Consider the following 26,454-nt stretch of genomic DNA (forward strand, 5'->3'; position numbering starts at 1 on the left):
ATTATTATTTTATTCAAAATAAGTTTGGAGGCTGGGCTCAGTGGCTCACGCCTGTAATCTCAGCACTCTGGGAGGCCGAGGTGGGTGGATCACCTGAGCTCAGGAGTTCGAGACCAGCCTGAGCAACATGGTGAAACCCCGTCTCTACGAAAAATACAAAAATTAGCCAGGTGCAGTGGCATGCCCCTGTAATCCCAGCTACTCAGGAGGCTAAGGCAGGAGAATCACCTGAGCGGGTAGGCGGAGGGTGCAGTGAGCCAAGATCCTGCCACTGGAGTCCAGCCCTGGTGACAGGAGTAAAACCCTGTTTGAAAAAAAACAAAACATTAGTTTGGAGGCAGGCAGTTTAGAGGAGCATGTTGGCTTCAGTCATCAGGGACCTAGGCTTCTCCTATCTTTCTGCTTCATCCTTAGAATTTGGTTTTCATCCTCAAGGTCACTTGTGGGACCTGTGTGGTTACTGGAGAATCTAATGGCAGAAATGGTGAAAGGGGTATCCCCAGATGTCTGTTCCCCTTTAATAGACTTCCCTGAAAGGCACACGTAACATTTCCACTTGTATGTCATTGACCAGAACTTAATCACATAGCCACACATAACCGTGATGGAGACCAGGAAATGTCTTTTATTTAAACATATTGCTGCCCCTAATATTTTAGGAGTTCTTTTACTAATAAAGTAGAAGTGAATGGATATTAGGAAGGCATTTAGCAGTCTCTGCTACAACTGCCTGTGGAATTATACACAAATTTATATGGACAGACTCTAGCACCATCCTACCTAATTGGTCTTGTATCTGACTCTTTGGTTGCTATTCCACATCTTTGTGTCTCTTCTTTTTTTTTTTTTTTTTTTTTTTTTCCGAGACGGAGTCTTGCTCTGTCGCCCAGGCTGGAGTGCAGTGGTGCCATCTTGGCTCACTGCAAGCTCCGCCTCCCAGGCTCACACCATTCTCCTGCCTCAGCCTCCCAAGTAGCTGGGGCTACAGGCACCTGCCACCATGCCCAGCTAATTTTTTGTATTTTTGTAGTACAGACGGGGTTTCACCATGTTAGCCACGATGGTCTTGATCTCCTGACCTCGTGATCTGCCTGCCTCAGCCTCCCAAAGTGTTGGGATTACAGGCGTGAGCCACCGCGCCCAGCCTGTCTTTATGTCTCTTCTTATACTGTTCCCTTTACATGGAATATTTTCCCTTTCCTCTTACCATCAGCCTCTTACCTGTCCTTTAAGGAACACTTGATGTGCTGCTTGAAGTCATCCCTGATCTTCCCAACTGATTTGATCACTCCCACCTTCAAACTCTCACACAATGGCTGACTTAAACTTCCCAGATACCACTTTCTTTGTGTCATTTCACTGCTCTAAATCTTCAATATCTTTTTATTTTCTCATAGAACAAGTCTGAAATGTACTCAGGTGGCAGGGCACCGAATAGTCTAGTTTGAGAAAGCACCATGAATGGAAAGATGTTCAATTAATTAATTGATTCAGTCAACAAATATTTATAGTGACCCTATTATGCACACACACTGTGCTAGGTTCCTGGTACATGTTTAAAAGTAAGAAGTTGTCAAAGCAAGCTTTATGGTTTCTTTCTGATTTTTTTTGTTGGGATTTATTTACTATTTTTATGTATTTTTATGTCTCAGTGCTTGTTTATAGCTAAGCAATAGCAAAAATCAAAGATTTCAAGAAAGCATATGTGAAAACCCTAAATAAAATATTTTACCCACTAATCTATTGATTTCTTTCTGTGAATTGGGAAAATAAAGTGACTATTTGATTTTACCAATAAAACCCCTTGGTGCAAATCAAGGCACACTAATTTCACAAGAATCTAGCAAGAGAACCACCACAGTGAGTCTAAACTTTACCCCTTCAATGTTCCCTCAAATCTATATATTTCCAAAGATTCTCTCTTAGGTTGTAATACTACACAATACTATACCTCAAATATCAATTAAAAGTAATGGCAAAAACTGCAATTAGTTTTGCACCAACCTAATATATGTTGAAGACCTCAGATTATTTACATCCAGCACCAGACTCCTCTTAGCTTCAAAATCAAATAACCAAATATCTACTGAACATTTCTTTTATAAGCCAAATAGGGAAAAGATCAACTTTCCCACAAAAGATGGGTAAAGAGCAAGAGTAGAAAGGACAGAACAAAGTTGAAAATGGCCAGTAAATTTACAAAAAACATCCCCTCATCAGAAATCAAAGAAATACAAGTTAAAACAAAAATTAAAATATTAATACTATTTTCCCCAAGCTAAATTGACGAAATGTGTAAAAAGTGATAATATCTAATGTTTGATGGTAGGAGGGTTTAGAGCTCTCATATATAGCCCATGATAGAATAAATTGTGAGAGATTGAATATATAAAGGGGCAATGGCCAGACCAGATATTAAAATAGAACTCTGACCCACAGTCTGAAGCAAACTGCAGCAATTGCCCAGGAAACCAAGCTATTGTCCACAATAGAAAACCCAGGAATCTAGCCTGACAGTCAAAACTGCCATCTCTAGTAACAATCCAGGAACCTTAACTATAACCTCTGAAACAACCGGCCTAAAATGACCAGGACTTTATTGGTAGTTCCTTAATTTTTACTCCCACTTCCAACTAAGACCAATCAGAGAAAACCAAATATCCACCCCTAACCAATCACATGGGTTGCCCCACTTCTGGTTAGCCCACCTGCAGCTTTCTCATGCCAATAGCCTCCAACCAGGACCTACCTGAAGCCTTTCCTTTTTCCACCTTCCCACTCTTCTGCCTGTTTTTGAGTCTCTGCCACAGCACAAGTGCTGGTGGCTGACTCCCTTTCTAGAACAAGCTCTGAATAACTCCTCAATGGCATTTCTTATTTGGATGATCTTTATTTCTACAGTTGATACCACCTTGCATTACAGCATTTTCCAAAATTATGCACAGGGATGTTAATTAGATGTACTTAAAGTATACAACAAAATAGAATGATTATATACATTACTTTTCATGGGATGGAATTATAATGTGAAATCATGTTTTATTAAAATCATGTTTCAGAAGAATATTTTACAATGTTATTGGGAAACAATCTTGAAATACGACTAAGTAAAAAAAAATGACAAAAGTTGGTAATATGATCTTTGTTGGACAAGTTTTTGAATAAATACAGACAGACAAAAAGAGAGGGGAAAGGAGGAAGAGAGAGAGGAAAAGGAGAAAAAAAAGAAAGGCATATATCCAACAATCATAATCTAAGTGGAGAAATCATGAGTGGTTTTAGAATTTTATTTTATAATTTATTGTATTTTTTGAGTTATCTATTATGAACACATGGTACTTTTGTAATTAGAAAAATGTTATTAAAAAAATCTAATGTGGTTGCTCAGGGAAATTTTCAATAAGCTATATCTTAAAATGACATTTAGAATATTAGAAGGTAACAGGTTTCAGTGGGTACAGTTTTGGAAAAACTAAACTGCAAAATAAGCTGAGGCTGGTCAGATTTGCTAAAGATAACATCAATATTCTTTTAGCTATTTGGTGCAGTTAATTAAATAAAGGCTAAGGTTGTAGCTTGGAGTTAGTAGTGTAATGTGGTGTAAATTTGCTTGTCATTAGCTGTCACACCTGTAGATTGAGAAAGGTAGCAATCTAAGAAGGAATGGAAGCTGAAGATTGGGAAAAGAATCTACAACACATTCCCTAATTAGCAAGGGCATAAGAGTGAATTATTTTAACTTTGTCTTTCCACTTTGCTGATTTTTCAAGTTTCCTGAATTTATAAATGCTATTTAATAACGGAAAATATTGAAGGGATTCAGATTGTTTAAGCAATGAAATAATGCTATTGTCATGAATAAAATGGCTATAATTTGAGTTAGTAAACTGTTTCAGACCTACGAAACAAACGTTATGAGACAGATCCTTGAAACCAGTGAGCCACTCTGCAAATATAAGGTCTTAGATCTGTTTTCTGAAGTCTATTAACAATTTTAGGTCCTATAGACTGCGAATGAGAAGTTGAATCTTACCTTTACCTCCATATGCATTTTTTTGTTTTTGTTTTTGTTTTCGTTTTCTGAGACGGAGTCTTGCTCTGTCACCAGGCTGGAGTGTAGTGGTGTGATCTTGGCTCACTGCAACCTCCGCCTCCCAGGTTCAAGCGATTCTCCTGCCTCAGCCTCCTGAGTAGCTGGGACTACAGGCGCACACCACCACGCTCGGCTAATTTTTGTATTTTTAGTAGAGATGGGGTTTCACTATGTTGACCAGAATGGTCTCGATCTCTTGACCTCAGGGGATCCGCCCGCCTTGGCCTCCCAAAGTGCTGGGATTACAGGCATGAGTCACTGCGCCCAGCCCTTTACCTCCGTATCTTGAAGTTGGGAGAGGGTGGACTGATTATGTGCAAGAAAAAAAGCAGGTGATTTGACACAGAATCAGTGACTATTAGGCTGACTACTCCTCAAACTTTGAAGTGTATGCATATAACTGAGGGATATTATTAAAATCCAGATTGTGGTTAAATACGTCTCTCAAAGGGCCCCAAATTCTTCATTTTTAACAAGCTCCCAGGTAGTCTTTGGACTACACTTAGAGTAGTTGGAGAATACAAGACTACCTAGATAAGAGAGCCTCAGACTCTCACTTCACGTGAGAAAATGGGATTTGGAGGTCACATGTGAATTTCATCCTGTCCACTGGCCCAGCACGAACCTGCTAGTTCATAGTAGGTTTCTTCCTCTAATTCACCTTTCCATACCTGTGTCTCTTCACTTTTCTAGTCTCCAAAAGGAAAGAGGCTCATAATATTTTATTGTAATCAAGAGAGTATACTGAATGCGGAACAAACTTGGGGAATTGAGAGTTTCTACGGTTAAATGAGCAGAGGAAAATCTGTAAAGTTTGGCTATATCTTTAATAAGACCCATAACACCCTTCTTGAGAAAGAGAAAGAGAATAAACATTCTCATTCCAGAAAAGTAGAAAGGCCAGGAAGGCCCAGAGTGGATGGCCTTCAGCTTTGCTTGCTTGGGCTGCTTGACTTCTCATCGAAATAAAATGGAACCATAAAACAAAAATGACCTTGTGGTTAAGACAGTGGTAATAATTCTTTATTTTCCTTCTTCATCCCAATCTCATCTGTTCACCATAGAAGAGGAGATTGCCAAGTTGGAGAGGCTGTAGTCCTAGAGGTTTATGGGTGGCTGTCACTCACAATGGGAAAGAGAAAATTAGAGTTTGTGAGGAAAGTCAGAAAAGTTGAAGAGCTCATTTTCTCTTTCCCGTGGATACTGGACTGAGGGCTTCCACAGTCTCTTTGGTCTGTATTAAAGTTTTTCTGGGATCTGGAGTTCATCATGAGCAATGTTTGGCCCTGGGCTGCTTTGCAAGAGATTTGAGAAACTCTTGGGTTAGGTTTACACTTGCCCTAGGTTTATACTTGCTTATGGATTTCTTTTTTCTTTTTTTGCAGATAGGGTCTCATTCAGTTGTCCAGGCTGGTGTGCAGTGGCACCATCAATGCTCACTGCAGCCTCAACCCCCACCTCAGCCTCCTGAGTACCTGGAACTACAGGCGCACACCATTATGCCCGGCTAATTTTTGGTATTTTTTGTAGAGACAGGGTTTTGCCATGTTGTCCAGGATGGTCTCAAACTCTTGAACTCATGAAATCTGACTGCCTTGGCCTCCCAAAGTGCTGGGATTACAGGTGAAAGCCACTGCACCTGGCTGCTTATAGACATTTAAATACCTCAGCGTAGTCTATCCTGTCGGCTGAGTGATTAGCCCACTGGAAGAGGAACCCCAGCAAGGCTTGGAGGAAGAAGATGGAGGTAAGGCTGTTTAGGCCTTGGGGAGAAGACAGGTGTCTCAGAGATGATGTCACCTTGGCTTCTGGGCCATTGAGGAATCATGGGTTGAGCAAGCTACAGACAGAGTACTGAGTCCATGACTTCCTACTGGGTCAGAGTCAATGAGGCACAGGGAGTCAAAAAAGGTACTGAGGCAACCACCACATGCTGCCATTTGCAATGCCCTCTGCTGGTCACCAGCTACTCTAGTGAATGGAAATTTTAATATGTCTGTCTTTGTACAAGATGCTGCAGATTCCTGAGGATTAGGAAACAGAATTCATAATGTTCAGAAACATGGAGAGGGGATCAGTCATTCTGAATGCTGGAAGTAATATAGTGGTTGTGCAGATTTTGACCAAGGACAACTTCATATTGTGTCTTCACTTGAACATTTACCTACTGAATATCCTCAACAAAGGTTTAACAATTAATTTATTAAACAACAGAGATTTTTTTTAAATCAATATTCATATGACAGGAGAAGACAACTTAAAGTAGCAAGCAAAAATAATGATATTATTTGTTGGCATATAAATTTTCTCTGACTCTCCACTGCAAAGATTCCTTTATATTCACTGAATATACTTAAAAAAAAGAGAGAAAAAAGGACAAGAACACTTTTAGAGTAAGCAGCATTTGGCAATCACAGAGACTTTGGCATCAGAAAAGGCTGAATTCTGTTACCAGTTCTGCCTCTTACTAGCTGCATGACCTCTGAGCTACGGTATTCTCCCCTATAAATGGGGATGATAGTAGGAATTGCTGTGAGGATTAAATGAGATAATTTATGCAAAGCTATAAACCCAGGGCGTGACATAGTAAGTGCTTAATAAACACTAGAATAACTACAGAAACAAGAACAACAATAAAATAAGCTATAATATTAGCAATGGTTATGTTCACATCCTTCAAAGCAGAATTCCACTGAGTTTGGAGAATTGGCAGCAGAAATGAACCCTAACAGGTCCGTCCCCTAGAAGAGATTTCCAGGCTCAGATGAAGCTAAAACTACATTTCCCAGAAGGCCCTGGGCCCAGTGTCTGGTTTCCTCTCATTTCCGGGTCTGTCAGGTGACTCTCCGGTCGCGCCATGGCGGAAGCAGAGGAGCAGGTAAAGGGTGCAGTTGGTAGTTGAGGGCACAGGGATATGGAGGCTAGGGTGAGCTGTTTGGGGAGGGTGGAGTGGAGTGGGTGGAGGTGCGGAGCTGCTGGAAGAGCGCAAGGCAGGTCCACGGCAGGGCGGGGTGGGACGGCGAAAGTTGGTTTCGGAGAGCAGAGAGGATGCCAGCCCTGGGAGGGCACCTAGGGAGAGCGCACTGACACACCCCCGCGTTTGGGAGGCTGCCTTTCCTTGGGCCCCATCTCTGTGGCCTTTGCCCAGGGAAATTTTGGCATGAAGGCAGGCCAGGCTACCCCAGGGACTGACTGCCTGTGGGAGGAGGAAGAGAGGCCGGGTGACTGATATTTAAGTTGCTTTCCACTTGAAGTAGGACAGTAAGAACTAGGAGAGAGTAGACGATGAGTTTTGTTTTGTATCTGCTGGATTTAGGCACAGAACTGGAGCACTGTTGCGGTGCAGCAGGGATTAAATGCATCAGTTCTGGAGCAAAAATGCCTGAGGTCCAAGTGTTGGTTCCTTTTCTTACTCAATGTGTTACTTTGAGCTACTTATTTAACTTTCCAGTGTAAGATGGGGATAATAATAGGGCCGTCCTCAGAGGGTGGTTTAAGATGGAGAGAGGAGTTTATACACAAAGTTAGAGTGCTTAAAACTGTTGGACTCAGTAAAAATTAAATGGGATTATTTGTTGCTGGCAGTATCCAGTCAACAACTGGCAACGTGGCACTGAAGTTTAGGGCAGAAATTAGTAATGGGAATATGAATTATTTTCATATGGCAGTAGTGGTAATCACACATTTTATGAAATGACGAAGTAAAATAAAAAAGACAAAAAAGAGAAGCAGACCAAAAAAGAGGCTAGAACTTGGGGGAGATAACTTAAGTTTCTATTTCCAGTGTTATTTCAGTTGGATACTGTTTTTCCTCACAAGTTAACAGGGCTGCCAGTTGCAGTCATTGTCTCTAAACAGTGACTTCATGATGGGCTGTTTAATATCATAAGAGACTTTTACCTAGTTCAATAATTTTTACTATTTTCAACATACTTCATTTGTTTTTACTTCATAGTGAAAATTTGTTCTGTATATATTTTATATATGCCAATAATTGAGGCGTTCGACTAGGTAGAAATTTGGTTTGGCTGGTCCTTGTGATAACAAGATAACAAAATCTCTTATCTAACACTAGAGCCTCCCATTTCCATTCTAGCAGTTCAAAGGAAAACACTCATTAAGAACATATCATTTCATGACTGTCATTGCTCGTTTGAATAAGGGTGAGATTGTTTTTCACATTGTGCATCTTTATTTCATGTTGAAATATTTGTTTTATGGTTTGATTTGAAAGCAAAAAACTGAGTTTCATATGTTCTTAGATATAGTGTAATAGAAATGGAGAGAGTTGCTCCTAGAAAAACCATTGTTTTTTCTTCCCTTGAAAAAAACCTATGAAATATTTACCACTGTTTAGTGCAGAAGGAGAATTTGACAAAGTTGTCTGATGTAAAAAAGTTAGGGATATAATAATGTTTCACATTTGTACATTATTTTCTAGTTTTAAAAACCCTTCCATATTGCATTTGGTCTTCCGAAAAGAATTCTATGAGGTAAATGTTTACTCTCATACATGGGTGAAATACCTCTGATGTTCTAGACTTTCCAGTGGCTTCTAATCTTATTCAGAGGAAAAGCCACAGCCATTATAGTAGCCTGGTTGCCCCACAGGACCTTGACCCAGCTGCCCTTAGCCACCTTTTCTTGACCCCGTTTTTCCAACTACTCTCCTCCCCTTCTGTGACTCTGCATCAGCTGTACTGGCTTTCTTAGTCTTCAAAAAGCCAGGCAGGTTCCTATCTCAGGGCCTTTGCTCGTTCTGTTCCTTTTTGAGGAACCCTGATGTTTACAGGCTCCCTCATTTCCTTCATGTCTTTGTCCAAGTGTTCCTTTTCATTGCGACCTTCCCTGACCATGCTTTGAAACCTTCCTGCATTATTTTTCTCTATAATGCGCATCAGCGTTAGACATACTGTATTACAAAATTTGTTCTTTTTTTTCCCTATATATTTCTGTGTACCTCTCACCACAGAGCTTGGAACATCATGACAAGGATTTGTTCACTGCTGTATGTCCAATACCTAGAATATTGCTTGATACTTAATAAATTTGTGCTAAATGATTGACTTTTACTGATAAACAAATTGAAATCAGGCAACTTGAGTAACGTGCTCAGGCTTATATCTATAATACAATAAATCTCCAGTCTTCTGTCTCCATAGCTCATGACTTTTCACTAGAATACCCTACCTTTTTAAAATATATGTAAGAACCTAAATCTAAATAGTTTTTTTACTTTATGAAGTAGAATTAGCCCTTTTCATTTTAATGATTTTCCCTCAAGCCACCATTCCACTTTGATGCTTTAACAGCCAATATGTAGTTGGAGTGGGCATTCTCCTCTCCAATGGTGTCAGTATCTTAAAAAGATTAGTCATGGGCCAGGCACAATGGCTCATGCCTGTAATCCCAGCACTTTGGGAGGCCGAGGTGGGGCAATTGTTTGAGCCCAGGAGTTCGAGACAAGCCTGGGCAACGTAGCAAAACCCTATCTCTACAAAAATTACAAAAATTAGCCAGGCATGGTGGTGTGTGCCTATAGCCCCAGCTACTCGGGAGGCTGAGGTGGGAGGATCGCTTGAGTCGAGGGGGTTGAGGCAGCAGTGAGCCATGATCGTGCCACTGCACTCCAGTCTGGGCAACAGAGCAAGACCCTGTTTAAAAAAACAAACAAACAAACAAACAAACAAAAAAACCCCAGCAGTCTGTTGTAAATGGCTGAAAGAAACAAACATTCACAAATTGTTCAGTTCTTTTTTTTTTTTAAAGAAAGTAATTGTACCTAATCTTATCCTTTATAGATTAAAAATGGTTAGGCTTTTCTCTGGTTTGTTTTTGCATTTCACAGTAGGAAGCCATTGAAACTGATGACGGTAGTAGGGCTTTATTATACCATTTTTTAAAAGCGAAAAGTGTATAAAAATGGAGAAAGTAGGGCTGCGTGCGATGGCTCATGCCTGTAATCCCAGCACTTTGGGAGGCTGAGGCGGGTGGATCACCTGAGGTCAGGAGTTCGAGACCAGACTGGCCAACATGGTGAAACCCCGTCGCTACTAAAAATACAAAAAAACTAGTCAGGCATGGTGATGGGCGCCTGTAATCCCAGCTAGTCGGGAGGCTGAGGCAGGAGAATCACTTGAACCCAGGAGGCAGAGGTTGCAGTGAGCCGAGATTGTGCCATTGCACTCCAGCCTGGGTGACAAGAGGGAGACTCCATCTCAAAAACAAACAAACAACAACAACAACAACAACAAAAACCAAAAAATGGAGAAAATAAACTTAACTGTTCTATTGAACTTTTTAGAAAACTTGGCATAAATTTTTTTCTTGGTATCATGTATCATAAATGCCAGTAATCTCCAGGATTAGCAACACAAAACTAAACGTCTCCACATTATCTTTCCTGAGTGTTGTTTCTTTGGTGATTGCTTCCCTCCCCATTAATTTTCAGAAGAACCGAAATAGTGACATCTGCACTGAGTTATTGTGGTGTAAAACAGCTCAGAGGATCTGAAACTAAAATCACTTTTTAGGTATGAATGAAAATTTTTTTATAAGTCATTGTGAAATCCTTGCTTTAGCCTAATATGGTAAAGGTAGTTGTCAAAAGTAACTACATATATATTTTATAGTTTACAGAAAAAACGAATACCCTGCATTCTGCCTGGAAATCTTCTAACCAGCAGTTTTGCTTAGCTCCAAAACGATTTATAGTTGACCTTCATAATCACAGATGCCCAACAGTATTTGTCCATATCTTTCTTATGAATAACATTCTGCTTGAAGTCTGGTTGTTTGTGTATTTGTCTTATCTCTCCTAGAGATTGCTGAGTCCTCAAGAAAAAGAACAAGAACTTACTCATGTCTGTATCTTCCACAGGGCTAGTGCTTTATAGGTACTAAGTGTTTAGTAAAGTGTTTAAATGAATTTATTGGGAAAATAGCATTTCAAATTGTCAAATTGTAAATTAGTAGGATTTGCGTGAAATTATTTTATCTTACTTGCACCTTTTGTAAGTTATTAATTCAGATGTAATGTGGATTACATCTATAATGTGGGTTACATTCTATACTTCCTTTACTCTTGCCTGCTCCCCAGGTACCCTTTGATCTTCCTACTCAACCAGCCTGGACCCTGGTCCATTAAAGTATTTCCACGATTAGACCATCTATTTCTTAACCAAGTAGGAGAGTTTCTACTTTGAATTCTTCTTCTGCATTTTAGAAATTAGGGGAATTCTGTCCTTATTGTAGATCACTTATGGATTATTAGATGTCACATTTGTCATGTATATCCCCATGTGATTATGTTACAGTAAAAATCAAATCAATACAAATTTGAGTGCCTCAATTTTCTTGCCTGTAAACTGGGAATTTTACTCTCTAAAACTTTTGTGAGTATGAAGTATGTTAAAACTTTTGTGAATATAAAGTATGTTAAAGTGGCTAGGTTGAAATGGTCATATAAATAAGACAGAGGTTAATCATTGAAACCTGGACTTGGCTTACGTATGCACAATTCTCTTTTCTTACAGTTTGGCTAAGATAGATATTTTAAAGGCAGCGTTACTGCTAACTAAAGGAAAAACAAAACCCAAACAAGAAGTTTTAAAAGTACAGAGTCAGACAGATTTTAGAGGGCGCACTCTTTCCCATCGTGTAACTAAAATGTAGTCACAAATTAGTTTTGCTGGACTAGCGAATTGGTTTGTTAGTTTTTCCACTTATCTTCACTTGAGTTGGTTGGCTAGAGGCCAGTTCACTAGCTGATTATTAGTAGCCTCCGCCGCGCCCACATTAACACCTTGGAGAGAGGACACTCATCAGATCAGTGGGTTCTGTGTCTCATGCTACTTCCCATTCGTGGCTGTGCAGTCCCCTGTTGCCTTTGTTTCTTCTTGATGCCTGGGCCTCCTTATGGTTTTTTTGTTTTTGTTTTTGTTGTTGTTAAAAACTGCCTGTGATTCCAGGCTCTTATTTTAAACCTACTGAATCAGAATCTGTGCAGATGGAGTGTATTAGTGGGTATTAGCTAATTCCCCAAACTGAGTTTTGATGATTCTCATGCAAAGCCAGATTTGGGACTGGGTCACTGGGTTACCAAGTTTGCCCTCTTTTCCACGCTGGGGCAGACATCAAGATTTTTCTTCACTTGCAGAATAAGATGAGTGCAGTAGCTGAGCCCAGTAGGTCGAATGGGCTTGGTAACCTGAGTCCTCATCCTTACTACTCAACCAGCCTAGTCCCTAAGTGTCTAAAGCTGGCCACAACTCCTTTGAGGTTTTTGAAATTGAAGCTCTGTGACAACAGGGATATCACATACATACCACACAAAATATTTCCTCCTTCCTGTGCCTATATCAGAACTCCCTTTCTCATTATGCTCAGCTAGGGCACACAGTTTGTTGGGAAGAGAGAGAAGGTGGCAGTACCTCAGTAAGTGTTCACATGTACCTCCAGGCATAGATGGAGATAGCTGATTTCTTGGAGCCTAGTCTCTGCTCTTTTTTCTTTCCTGCAACACGGAGCCAGGTGAGCCCTCCTGCAAAGTTTGGAGTGGCCTTCCTCAGGCCCCAGGCTACCATTTCTCCCCCAAATTCTGTTTTTCTTTCGCAACAGTATGTGGGCACTTACAATTCTGAGGACTTCACAACCCAGGCAAGTCCTGGATCCTCTCTGTCCTGGGCTGACAGTCTTCCTTTTCACCACTCCTGACCTCTGAGGCCAGCTGAGCCAAGCCTTCTCCCAGGCCACTGTCATAGGATTCTGTGCTGATGGGAGGATTAGGGATGGGGGCTGGTTGAAAGCCTGTATGAGAGGTCTTCTAGGAGCCCAAGGAATTATTGGACTTGCTGCATCCTTGTTTGATGCTACCTTCCTGCAGTTCCCTTTCTGTAACTGTCCTACAGTTCATAAGCTAATAATTCAGACATGAGTCTGGAGAAAATATGCTTGGTATTGCTCATAAAGGAAAGGCAACATACGGAGGAGGAAGAATCTTGTTTTAGATTGGCAGCTTGTCTCATCATCATCACCGACAACATGTTTTTCCAGTAGGATACTGGGAGACAAAGAGGGCAAAGACTTTGGGTTTATCCACAGCATATTTAAAATGAGAACTTGTAGGACAAGGCAGTTAATATTAGGTGCTAGCTGAGGGATATGGGAAGAAACATAAAAACCAAGCTCTGATATTGAAGAGAGAGTGAAGGTTCTCAGGCTGAGTGCCTGGCAACCCCTCCCTGGGGTATCCCTGAGAGACCCACTGAGCCTGTAGAGCATTCCATCAAGATGAGTGCAGGATGGGGCCAGGGGCCTTCTAAATGGAGGGAGTGACATGAGGAAAGTGCAGAGCAGGCAGCACAAACTCAGGAAGGGGCGGTGCACATGAGCAGGAGAGCCTTGGTGTTGGAAATTGGGAGTGATAGGGGTGGTGGAGTGCATTCTGTCCTGAGTGTAACCGCTCAGCTGCAACTGATGGTATGTGGAAGTGTGGATCCTATGTAGACATACAGTCAGGAGTACAGGTTTTTATATGGAAGCTTTTTTAAAAACACCACCTAGGCCAAACAAAACACCTGCAGGCCATATCCAGACCCCAGGCCACTGATTTGCCACTTGTGACATAGAGATATAAGCAATATCTCGGCGAGGGATCCTCCAGTGTGGCTGGAGGGTCACAGGTTTGTGGAGAGAGTGGGGAGTGAGGCTAAAGGTCTGTTGGGGGCCAGACTGGGAAGGACTTTGACTACTTTGCTGGGGAATCTGAAAGCTATTCTTCAGGCTGGGGCACTACTGAGTGTTGTTTGAGGAGGGCAGTGGCCATCTGGTCTGTGTTTGGGAAGATAATCCTGATGGCAGGTGGTGAGTATATTAGAGAGGCCACATGTCAAGGCACAGAAATCATTAGGTAAAGCTGTTTGGGTGGATGATTGGACTTAAGGGATTGGTTTGGAAAAGAAAGGTAAAGTGAAATGTTTCTGAGTTTAGCTGTCAATCTGTTACCCAGAATTGGCTCAGACAGACACTTGTATCACTGGGTATCTTCCAGCCTATCACTTTTGCTTTGATCAACAGCACTTTTTTTTATTGTAGTAAAATATACATAGCATAAAACTACCATTTTAACCATTAAAAAAGTTGAAAACATTTTTTTTGTAGAGACAGGATCTTTCTGTGTTGCCCACACTGGTCTCAAGTTCCCTGGCCTTAAGCAATCCTCTTACCTCAGCCTCCCGAAGTGCTGGGATTACAGGCGTGAGCCACCCCCACCTTAACCATTTATAAATGTATGATTCAGTGGCATTAAATACACTCACATTGCTGTGCAACCATCACCACTGCTGTAGTTTTGATGTTTGTCCACCTAAAATCTCATGTCCCCCCAGTATTAGAGGTGGGAGGTGTTTGGGTCATGGGGGCAGATCCCTCACGATGGCTTGGTCCCATCCTTGAGATAGTTCTCTTTCTGTTAGTTCCCACGAGAGCTGGTTGTTAAAAAGAGCCTGGCACGTCCCCATTGCCCTCTTTTGCTTCCTTTCTTGCCATGTGATCTCTGCATATGCCAGCTACCCTTCAACCTACTGCCATGAGTAGAAGCAGCCTGAGGCCCTCATCAGAAGCAGATGCTGGTGCCGTGCTTCTGGTACAGACTGCAGAACCATGAGCCAAATAACGCTCTTTTCTTTATAAATTAACCAGCCTTAGTTAGGTATTCCTTTAGAGCAACACAAATGTACTAAGACAACCACTCTGCCTCTCTAGAACTTTTAATCATCACAAACTGAAACTCTGTACCCATTTAACAGTAACTCCCCACTACATCCTCCCTCTGCCTTTGGTAACCTCTGTTTTACTTCTGTGTTATGTAAGTGGAATCATGCAATATTTGTCCTTTTGTGTTTTGCTTATTTCACTTTGAAAACAGCATAATTTATAACTTATATCTTCAGGATTTGAAGTTAGATTCTTTAAATGAGAGAGTGAAGCAAAAAAAAAGTTTGAAAACCACTGACTCCTTCTCAAATTGTTACCTTTCTCAAAGTTCACCCTTTTTGGATTTCTTAATGAGGACATTTACTTTATGTCTTCTTTGCCTTTCTGTCTCTAGCATATTAATTAGAGGGCTTGATGAATGAAGGAAGCTAAGAAATAACAGACCAGCCTAATTCTTGACATCACTCATGCATTGCTTTGGTAGGATTGTGGAAACAAGTTTTTTTTTGAGATCACCTGTCTGTGTGAGATGTTCGTAGTGGTGCTGAAGGCAAGTCTCAGAGTTTCCTAGAGTAAATGTTCTCCATCAGTTCCATAGCCAAAGAAGCTATTCTCAGAGCCCAGTTTTCCCTGAAGATTCAGGTCTCAGATCTTCAATGCCTCACGGTGTCAAATTCTGGCACTGCATGCTTTCTGGTGTGGAGAAAGAGTGTAATTTGATTTTGAGTTTTTGGATTGAAATTGCTGGTTGGAGACTTCTGTTTTTTTCTTTTTTAATTTATATACATTTAAGGGGTACAGGTGCAATTTTGTTACATATATTGCATAGTGGTGAACTCTGGGATTTTAGTGTCAATATCACCTGAATAATATATATTGTATCCATTAAATAATTTTCTCATCATCTACCCTTCCCAGTCTCCGTGGTCTGCCATTCTCTACTCTTTGTCCACGTGTACACATTATTTAGCTTCTACTTATAAGTAAGAACATGCATATTTGACTGTTTCTGAGTTGTTTCACTTAAGATAATTTTGTTTTGTTTTGTTTTAATTGAGACAGTGTCTCACTCTGTTGCTCAGGCTGGAACGCAGTGACGCGATCACAGCTCACTGCAGCCTTGACCTGCTGGGCTCAAGTGATTCTTCCGGGTTCAAGTGGTCCTCCCAAGTAGCTGGGACTACAGGTGCATGCCACTACACCTAGCTAATTTTCTTTTTATTTTTTCTAGAGATGAGGTTTCACCATGTTGGCCAGTCTGCTCTCAAACTCTCGACCTCAGGTGATCTGCCTGCCTTGGCCTTCCAAAGTGCTGGGATTATAGGCATGAGCCACTGTGCCCAGCCCAGATGTTTTTGTTTTAATGAAGAACATAAATGGGGTATTCACCTATTTACCTCATGTGCATACTTGAGTGGATTCTATATGAGGAAAAAAAAATTTCCTTAGGTTTAGTGTAATTTTTCTGAAGAGTACTCAAGTTTCTTTTTAGAATTGTACATACAGGAAATAGGAATCTTAAGTGTGGTTTATTGGCATAGTTATCAAAGCCTTGTATTGCTGATGCTAATAACATAATATTCAGCGACTCACAGAGATGGAAAGGATGTTAGAAGTCATTAAACTTAACCTCTAAGCCTCACCCTTCCAACCCCAGTGGTGTTAGGAAAGTTTATAATGTTGTGGGTGGTGAATGGAACATAATGAGCAGTTTATAATAGATGTTCAGTAAAGAAGTCAGAATAGTGACTGTTAATGTTAAAGTGGACTATGTCCACAAGAGAACGATCAGTACAGTAAGAGGACTAAAACCAGGAACTGTGATGGTGAGTGCAGAGGAGAAACATTTTAGAAGGTGGAACATGATACATGTCATTAACTCTCTGGACAGCTATCATGTAGTGGAATAATTGGTTTTTTTATGTAGTGCTAAGAACAAAAATGTTACTATGGATTACTGTAGCTTCAAATGAATAAGAACTTTATGAGACTTGGATTGACATTAAGCTAAACAGGCTACATTGAGATATAGAGGAGATTCTAATATTCATTGTGGTTAATGATACAAGTATAATAAAATTCTTAATTACAAGGAACATATCCCCGTTTTACCCATGGCCTTTGAAGGCAAGGACTGTGTTGTCCTCCAGGCTGTACTTTGGAGGGTGCCTGCCACCTGTCAGGCTCTTGCTAATTTTTGATGAGTGAAATTAAAATGATTTTAAACACTAGATTTACATTTATCCTGCTGTCCAACTTGTATTGAGTAATACGTGCATCGATCTTCCTTAAAATGTTCATTTTTTTCTTGAAAATATATTAGTTATATTTAAAATGTCCTTGCCCCATTTTTTCTTGTTCTTTGTTTATCTCATGGATTGTTGTAAAGTGCTTACATTCGGTGTCAGCATATTAGTTGTAACCTTTTATTGCTATTGATATCTATAAGTACGTTAAGTAAATCTTCATTTTGCTGACCTCTTTGAGGATGCATGGCATCAGCAGATTCTCTCTTTCACTGGACAGGTGAGAGATTAGCAGGATCAAGTCAATTTTTCCCTTTTTGCTTTGTTTCCTTCAGAGCAGCAAGATTCATTGTCTAGCAAGAGGGAAACTGTTAAATGGCAGAATTTGTCTTAGTGGTAATGGTTTAAAGAGTGCATGTAAATTATACAGCTTGTTTACACAGGGTCTGATAGGTACCACTGTAGGAGATTCTTTTAAAAAGCTGTTTTAGCAAGACAGTCATTTTAACTCAACCAGATTAATAGCATGATAATTAATAGCACAAGAGCTTTTCAGTATAAAAATTGGCTTGTAGATAACATGAGATGGCAGTTTCCTCTTCCCTTCCGAGATTAGTGAGGCTGCTTTGCCAGATGGGTTTCCATTATTAACAAGGGAGAGAGTCTTCCAGGCCCTCAGATGACAAGTTCCTGGGGTAATTTGTTTACCTGTTAACTCTTTGACGGAGAGCAGCAAGATCTGCCTGCCAGGGTGTGGAGAAGTTGCAGGAGACATGTAAAGTCAGAGCATGTGGTCCTCTAAAGTGTAGTTGTAGATTCTCTTCCAAAAAGGGCAGATGGGTGGTGGTAGGAACATGAGGACTCTTTCCGCCTTGCAAATGATTGTTATTCTTTTATCATCTCTTCTGACCATTTTCTTTTTCTATGCTTTATAGGAAACTGGGTCCCTTGAAGAATCTACAGATGAGTCTGAGGTAAGATGGTGACTCAGGAGCCCTCGGATTTGTAGCTCACCACGTTGTTCTCTTGAGTTGCGCTTCTTTGCTAAATGCAGCATTCCCAGGGGCTGAGGGTGTAAAGCAGGGCGATAGGTAACTAAGCCTTGGGGAAGAGCTTTTAATATGCCAGATATCTTAAAAAAGATACAATGGATTAGCTTAAAAAATAAAAAAGAAAAGAAACAAAAAGTTTTCATCTGAAACAATATTTTAACCTGAAACATGTTGGCAGTTGGAAAATTGATACAAAGTTTTAGAAATTTATCTCAACACTATAACATCCCCCTCACCTGCTTTTTAAAAATAGCCACTGTAGGTTTTATGATGTTTATTCTTTATTTGTTCTTTTAATGAATGTGACATGTTTGTTGGTATAATTTTTGAATCATTGAAATTGGAGTTTGCTTCTTAAAAAGGGAACTACCTTAAAAGTTGTTAGGGTATTGTGATAAAGATAGTTTCTTAAGGAGAATAATATATAAGGAAGGACTTTTTAAAAAATTTATTTTTAAGTCTGCATAAGAGATGTTTAAGCATAATATAAAATTTTTTTTTTTTTTTTTTTTTGAGACAGAGTTTCACTCTTGTCACCTTGGCTAGAGTGCAGTGGTGCAATTTGGGCTCGCTGTAACCTCTATCTCCTGGGTTCAAGTGATACTCCGGCCTCAGCTTTCCAAGTAGCTGGGATTACAGGCGCCCACCACCACGCCCAGATAATTTTTATATTTTTAGTAGAGACAGGGTTTCACCATGTTGGCCAGGCTGCTCTCAAACTCTTGACCTCAGGTGATCCACCTGCCTTGGCCTCCCAAAGTGCTGGGATTATAGGCATGAGTCACCGCGCCTGGCCCAAGCATAATGTAATTGGCTTATCAATTTTATACATGGACTCATAAGAAGAAGTACATTTTTCCTTTTAATATTTCATTTTGCTCAGAGGAATGAAAATGTATCTGTGATAACCTGCCGGAAATGCACACTGATATGACTCTAGCCATGATAATCTATTACATTTGGGTTGATACCGCATAAGCTTATGTGAATTTTGTTGCTTTTCCAGGGAAAAGTTGGACTTACGCATATTTCTGTAGAGAACAGCTTATATATCAGGGATGTCCAATCTTTTGGCTCCCTGGGTCACATTGGAAGAAGAAGAATTGTCTTGGGCCACACATAAAATACACTAACAATAGCTGATGAGCTAAAAAAAATTGCAACAGAAAATCAAACAGTGTTTTAAGAAAGTTTATGAATTTGTGTTGGGCTGCATTCAAAGCCATCCTAGGCCATATGTGGCCTGTGGGCCATGGGTTGGACAAGCTTGTTCTGTATTATGTCATCGTGTAGTCATGGTTTCTAACATTTTCGTTAATAAGGACTTCCATTACTGTGGGGCTCCTGGTAAGGCATTTCTGAGTTTGCTTATAGATAGGGTATATTTGTTAATTTCTTATAGAGTATTGAAAAGCATTTTAGGTTACCTTATTTTGGAAATCTCTAGTTAACCAAGATTCCAGTGTTCTTAGAATCATTGGTACAGAATCAGACTGTGTTGGAACTCTGTCCCGGAATTTCATTTTACAGGTGAGGAGGGTGTTGGCAGCCACCTAAATCTAAATCTTTCCACACATGCTCCAAATACTAAACAGCTCAACAAAGAGAGTAAATAAAAGCACACACAATCTAGGCCTCTAGTATAATTAGCAAATGGGGAGTAATACAAACTTCAGTGCAAGTGGGGAAATAAACATCCAAAGCCAGCAGAGTCAGCTCTGGAGTTGACCCTGGAGCTGACAGTCAGGTGGAGACTGGGTAGAAATGAAGAGAGTACAGCTGAGACCCAGCTGAGGCAGAATGCACATAAAAATCATCTTAGTGAGAAGGGGGCCCCATTCTTAGTGGGGAAGTCTAAGAACAGATGTGAGACTTGGTGGATTTCGAGAATTTAAAGAAAGGAGCTTGAAAGTATGTAGGGCTTTAGGTAACAGAGCTGGATGGTGCTGCTTTTGGCAGAGATGGGGGAGGCATCCTTAGAGGCTTGGCAGTGAAAGGAAAGGACAAAGCAGAGGAAATTAAGGGTGCCCAGAAGCAAAGAACATCATCAGATCAGGAGACTTACCTACTCACCAAAAAAAGATGCCTCTTAGAAAAGAAAATGCCGAAACCTGGTAAACCACACAGATGCCTCACCCCTTCTTCCCTAGTAGCATCTATTACTGCTATCCAGGAACATCCAAGACATTTAAAAATGAATTGAAATGACAAGTAACATCCATAAAAAGCTACTATAGGAAGAAAATAGTCAGAATCAGAGGTTTCAGTAGCAGAAAACAATAACATAACACTCCATCATGAATTGAATATCTATAAACAAGCATTTGCAGATACAATAAACTACCTTAACGTGGTTTTTTTTTTTTTTAGACAAAGTCTTGCTTTGTCACTCAGGCTGGAGTGCAATGACACGATCTCGGCTCACTGCAACCTCCACCTCCCAGGTTCAAGCAATTCTCATGCTTCAGGCTCCTGAGTAGCTGTGATTACAGGTGTGCACAAACACCCCCGGCTCACTTTTGTATTTTTAGTAGAGACGGGGTTTTGCCATGTTGGCCAAGCAGGTGTCAAACTCCTGGCCTCAAGTGATCTGCCTGCCTCAGCCTCCTAAAGTGTTGGGATTACAGGTGTGAGCCACCATGCCTGGCCACAGTAAAGTACCTTAAATCAGATATTTAAAAACTATGTTAGAAATGGACAAAGAAACTAGGAAGTTAGGGAATGGGAGTTGGCCAAACTGAGGAGAGAAATGTAAGGAAAAGGTAGTTATTTTAAGATTGAGGAAAGTGAGACCCAAATGTGGCCTGATTGTCTAATGTCCTACAGCTGATGAGTGGGAGAAAGGGGTTCCAACTCTGGGCTCTTTCCATTGTGTTGCTGTCTAGCCTCCAGTGCCTACTGCTTGGGATAGTGCTAAAGAACGGGAGGTGGACCCTCATTTGTATCGTGGCCATACCTTGTGCTTTTTGTATGACCTGGGCATAGCACTTACCTCCTATATCCTTCAGTTTCCTCGTGTGAAAAATGGGTCTTGTTGCTTGCCTTGTATGGTTGCTGTGAAGATTAGATACGATTAATGTTCATAAAGCATCTTGTATAGAGCCTAGCACATGGGAAGCACTTGCTAAATATTAATGACCTTCAGTTTATATTTTAGATATTGTCATGGTGGCTCATTTTCCAGCTTGGTGCTTCAACCCGAGGGCTTAGAGAGATTCCTCCCCCACTTCCCCCCAACCCTGGCCTCCGTGCCCCCCGCCACCACTAGCTCTGTGAAAGCAGTTACTCTCCTAGATATTACTGATTCTACTGAGTTTATGGACCAGCAAAGTAGTCAGGATGTTGATAGACCAGGTTTAGGCCTTGTAAGTGCTAAGCCTGTTTGCAGTTGAGCCTTTGAAGACTTTGGAGTCTTTTTTACTCAGTTTGAATCACTTTCCAGTTCCAGGAGCGATATTTCAAGACAACACTCAGTCCGCCAGAGATTCCTCCTTCATCCATTTCTCTTTGTTTTCTATTATCTCTTCTCATTGTGTTTTGTAACTGTTAAACTTTTTTTGAAGGACAGGCATTTTGCTTATATATTTCTACCTTTTCCTTATTCAAGTGCTAGGATAATTTCCATTTCCATAAAGAATAATGTGTAGTGGGCCAGGCGCGGTGGCTCACGCCTGTAATCCCAGCACTTTGGGAGGCCGAGGCGGGCGGATCACGAGGTCAGGAGATTGAGACCATCCTGGCCAACATGGTGAAACCCCGTCTCTAGTAAAAATACAAAAAAAATTAGCCGGGCGTGGTGGCGGGCGCCTGTAGTCCCAGCTACTTGGGAGGCTGAGGCAGGAGAATGGCGTGAACCCGGGAGGCGGAGCTTGCAGTGAGCCGAGATAGCGCCATTGCACTCCAGGCTGGGTGACAGAGCGAGACTCTGTCTCAAAAAAAAAAAAAAAAATGTAGTGTTTTCAACCATATAACAATTTATATATCATTTTATGAAATGTTGTATTTCATGTAAACTGTGCTTTTATATTATATCAGTAAGACTTTTAAGTTTATCTGAAGATCTTATTTTAATATATGTTTGGGAAAAGAATATTGTCTACCAAAAACTGGCCATATGTTTTTCATTACTCTTGAAAACTACAACCAAATGAAATGAAATTGTTGAGTTAGTATTATTAATGTAAAGGAAAGTGGTGTATATGTCAATATATAAAACTTTTAAGAATTTTAATTTATTTTGCAGTTAAAGTAGAAATGCAAAATCATGTTACAACCAAGATAGTTAAGTGTGCCATTTAATAGGCTACATGGTTAAGGGTCCTGCATTTACAGTAATAATTGGTTGTGGCAAAATTTTGTAGACTAACTAATCTGGTCCTTCCAGCTTGGATGTTTTGAAAAATATGTAGTGTGCTGTTTATTTCACCTTGATATTATGAGCCAGACTACTTCTTAGATGGTGTTTTATTTTTGAAGCGCATAACAAAGAAGTACATTATCTTCAAAAGGATTTCACTCCTATTTTGAAGCACTAAGATCTTTTCAATACTTAGGGATGATTGCTCTTGTGTAAATGGTAGCCGAGTGAGGTGGGAGCACAGAGGAGTGGATGAGTGGTCAGGAATGGCTTCAGTTGGAGTCTTCAAGAGTGAGTATGCCTGGAATCTTGGGAGGTGAGTCTGGGCAGCGAAGCTGGGAGTCTTTGGGAAGGAGGGAATGTATGTGCAGAGACTGAGTCACGCAAGAGTATGTATATATGTTTAGCCAACCATGAGGCACTCAGTGTGTCTGTAGTGTAGGAGAAGGGTGGGGGCAATGAGGCTGGCGAAGGAAATTGGTGCGGTTGTGAAGCTCCTGGTGTATTAAACCAGGAAGTGCGGACTTGATTCTGTGGCCAACGGGGAGCCACCCAAAAGTTTGATTGTTGAGAGTAGGGAAGGGGTTGGTGACAGATGAACTGGAAGGAGAGATGAGATAGCAGGAAGACCATTTGCATGGTTCTCATGGAAGTCCCCATAAGAGATAGGAGGAGTGTAGGGGCCTGGGCAAGGCAGTAGCAGAAGACAAAGAGGAACTGACTCCAAGGGGATGCTTCTTGAATCCAGTCAATAGGAAATATAGGATAGTGTGGAAGAGACGAGCCAGATGGGGAGTCAGGAAAATTCCAGTGTCTAGTTCAGCCTTGTTACAGTAAAATGCGTCCAGTATAAACAGTGAGAGGAAAAAGATATTCTAATCCTGAATTCTGAACCTAAAGATTGATTTCTTTATGTTTAGATTATTCTTTTTGTTGTTGTTGTTTTCTTTTTTTTTTTTAAATTTTATTATTATACTTTAAGTTTTAGGGTACATGTGCACAGTGTGCAGGTTTGTTACATTATGTATACATGTGCCATGTTGGTGTGCATTAACTCGTCATTTAGCATTAGGTATATCTCCTAATGCTGTCCCTCCCTGCTACCCCCACCCTACAACAGTCCCCAGAGTGTGATGTTCCCCTTCCTGTGTCCATGTGTTCTCATTGTTCAATTCCCACCTATGAGTGAGAACATGCAGTGTTTGGTTTTTGGTCCTTGCGATAGTTTACTGAGAATGATGATTATTCTTTTCTTTAAAGTGGTACTTTGTAATCCATTAGTGACCTCTTTTATATGGCCTTGTTCAAGCTGAAACAAATAATATGCTTTCGTATTAAATATATTTTCAAGCAAAAGCAAATAAATTAATTTCTGGAATTTTATTTTTTAAGTCCTACAAGTTACTGCTTGTTAGAGGCAGGTCTGAGCCCCCTTTGGAGCAAAGATGTAATGGAACAAGTATTGTGTGAGAAGTCTACCCTGATAATGATGATCATTACAAAAATGGACAGTTATTTAGTATAGAAAACAGTGCTGGGCACTTTGGTGTGCTCTTTAGGTATCTTAATCTGCCCTGTGACTTGGCCATGATGATCACTTCCGGTTTACAGATAAAAACACAGACTTCAAGTTTTCGGTAACTTGCAAGGCTACCCAGTTGGTAAGTGCATTTGGATCCCGTAGTTTGACTCCAAGGCTCCAACCTCTAGTTAATACTGCCTTTAACTTCCTTGTGACTCTCTGATTTTAGGCCAAACTCTTCCTCTATGTACCTTTATAGAATTTGACAGGATTAAAAAAAAAAAATCTTTGAAACTTTCTCTATGTATAATAATGAGATTTTTGGGTGATATTACAGATTTCGATTTGTTCAACTTGTAGGAAAATATACCAATTTCAGAATTGCTTTCTATTCTAGAGAATAGTTAATTTATATATAATATTAATTGTTTAATAAAGTTCCTGTTATACCTCAAAATATATAATGCTGTTTATTTACAAAACAATTATAAAAATACTTGTGAAATAATGTTAGCTATAAGTGAGACCTCCTTAAAAATACTCATTTCTATATTTAGAAATTTAGCTACAAGAGCATTCATTTGCTTTGTATAATACAAACATCTGGAAACAGGCTAAATATCCAGAACTAAATTGATTAATAAAGGTTTATTCATATAATCCATATAATGGATTGTTATTCTGCCACTAACTTGATTAATGGCATTAATTTTTAAGTAAAGAAAACCTTCATATGTCCTTTTTCATGTTATCTTTATAATTTAAAAAGCTTTTTATAAAAATGCCATTAAGAACCAGGCGCGGTGGCTCACACTTGTAATCCCAGCACTTTGGGAGGCCGAGGCGGGCGGATCATGAGGTCAGGAGATCGAGACCACTGTGAAACCCCGTCTCTACTAAAAATACAAAAAAATTAGCTGGGCGTGGTGGCGGGCGCCTGTAGTCCCAGCTACTCGGAGAGGCTGAGGCAGGAGAATGGCGTGAACCTGGGAGGTGGAGTTTGCAGTGAGCCGAGATCGCGCCACTGCACTCCAGCCTGGGTGACAGAGCGAGACTCCGTCTCAAAAAAAAAAAAAAGAACAGAAGTCGACAGGCATTTTCTGTTAAAGTTCTAGGTAGTAAATATTCAAAAGCTTTGCAGACAGAGGCAATATGGCAGATATTATGTGTGTATCTGCCATGTATGTAACTGTGTAAAAGTGTAAACATCATGCTTAGTTTATGGGCTGTACAAAAACAGATGCCTGGCTGGATTTGGTCTGCAGGCTATAGTTTGCTGATTCCCGATTTAGGATATATACTGGTTTCTCTCTACCCCGCAAAATCCATATATAAGCAAAGGAAAAAAAGCATACCAGACCATATTATCACTGGGACATGTGCTTTTTAATTTGATTTAATATCATTATCTGCCTTCATTTTCTAAATTTTCTATAATAAATATGCATAACTTATATACTTAGCAAAATAACTTTTTTTTTTAGCAAAACATATTCATCTTTATACATATTATAGGTGTCTTCTGTATTGATGTTTGGGTTGCAGAGCTGTGGAACCCAGAATTAAATGGTATGTCTTTCCTTCCCCATCTCAAACTCTCTAACAAGGGAGTTAGGGGAAAGATTTGGTTTATTTCTTAGCCAATTTTATTGTATTCAAGATTTTCTGTTAATATAAAGCCAAAATTGTTTTTTATTCTACTACACTTTTTTTTTCCTTGAGATATTAAATTTAAAAAAAAGTCATTTTGAAATAGCCGTATATTCACATGTAGTTAAGAAATAACACAGAGGTGGGAGGTCAAGGTGGAAGGATCACTTGAGGCCAGGAGTTTGAGACCAGCTGGGGCAACACAGTGTGACCCTGTCTCTACAAAAAATTTAAAAATTGACTAGGCATGATGGAGCTTGCCTGTAGTCGTGGTTACTTGGGAGGCTGAGGCAGGAGGATCACTTGAGCCCAGGAGGTTGAGGCTGCATTGAACCATGATTATGCCACTGCACTCCAGACTGGACAGCACAGCAAGACCCTATCTCTAAAAGAAAAAAAAAGAAAGGAAAAATGCAAAGATATTCTAAATATCCTTCACCCACCTTCCAAAGGGTAACATCTTACGTAACTCTAGTACAATATCACACCAGGAAATTGATATTGATACAAGGCACAGACCTTATTTAGATTTCACCCGTATTACATGCATTCATTTGTGTGTGCATGAGTTTGTGTGTACTTAGTTCTGTGCAGTTTTACCATGTGAGGATTCATGTACCCACCACTCCACTGCAGCGAAAATACAGGACAGTTTCATCACAAGGTTCCCTGTGCTATCGCTTTTTGGTCACAGCCACTCCTTGCCACCCATCCAACTCCTGGCAACTAATCTGTTCTCCATCTGTATAATTTTGTCATTTTATACATACTATATGCATAGAACCATATAGAGTGTAACCTTTGGAAATTGACTTTTT

General features: G+C 40.2%; 1 protein-coding gene across 2 annotated transcripts in view; it reads left to right on the forward strand.

The window, feature by feature from the left end:
- The first annotated feature begins 5,729 nt into the window (after nt 1–5,729).
- The window catches only part of VPS41 (VPS41 subunit of HOPS complex), a 192,025-nt gene continuing 171,300 nt past the window's right edge, over nt 5,730–26,454 (forward strand). The window contains exons 1-2 of one of the 2 annotated variants that reach the window (XM_030795990.1): nt 5,730–5,840; nt 17,991–18,029. In XM_030795990.1, the coding sequence (XP_030651850.1) occupies nt 5,835–5,840; nt 17,991–18,029 (45 nt within the window). In that variant the 5' untranslated portion in view covers nt 5,730–5,834. Of the gene's footprint in view, nt 5,841–6,896; nt 6,972–17,990; nt 18,030–26,454 lie in introns of those variants that run through there. The other variant, XM_030795989.1, reaches the window with a different exon arrangement.

This window comes from Nomascus leucogenys, chromosome 17, assembly GCF_006542625.1.
Source record: "Nomascus leucogenys isolate Asia chromosome 17, Asia_NLE_v1, whole genome shotgun sequence".
Lineage (NCBI taxonomy): Eukaryota > Metazoa > Chordata > Mammalia > Primates > Hylobatidae > Nomascus > Nomascus leucogenys.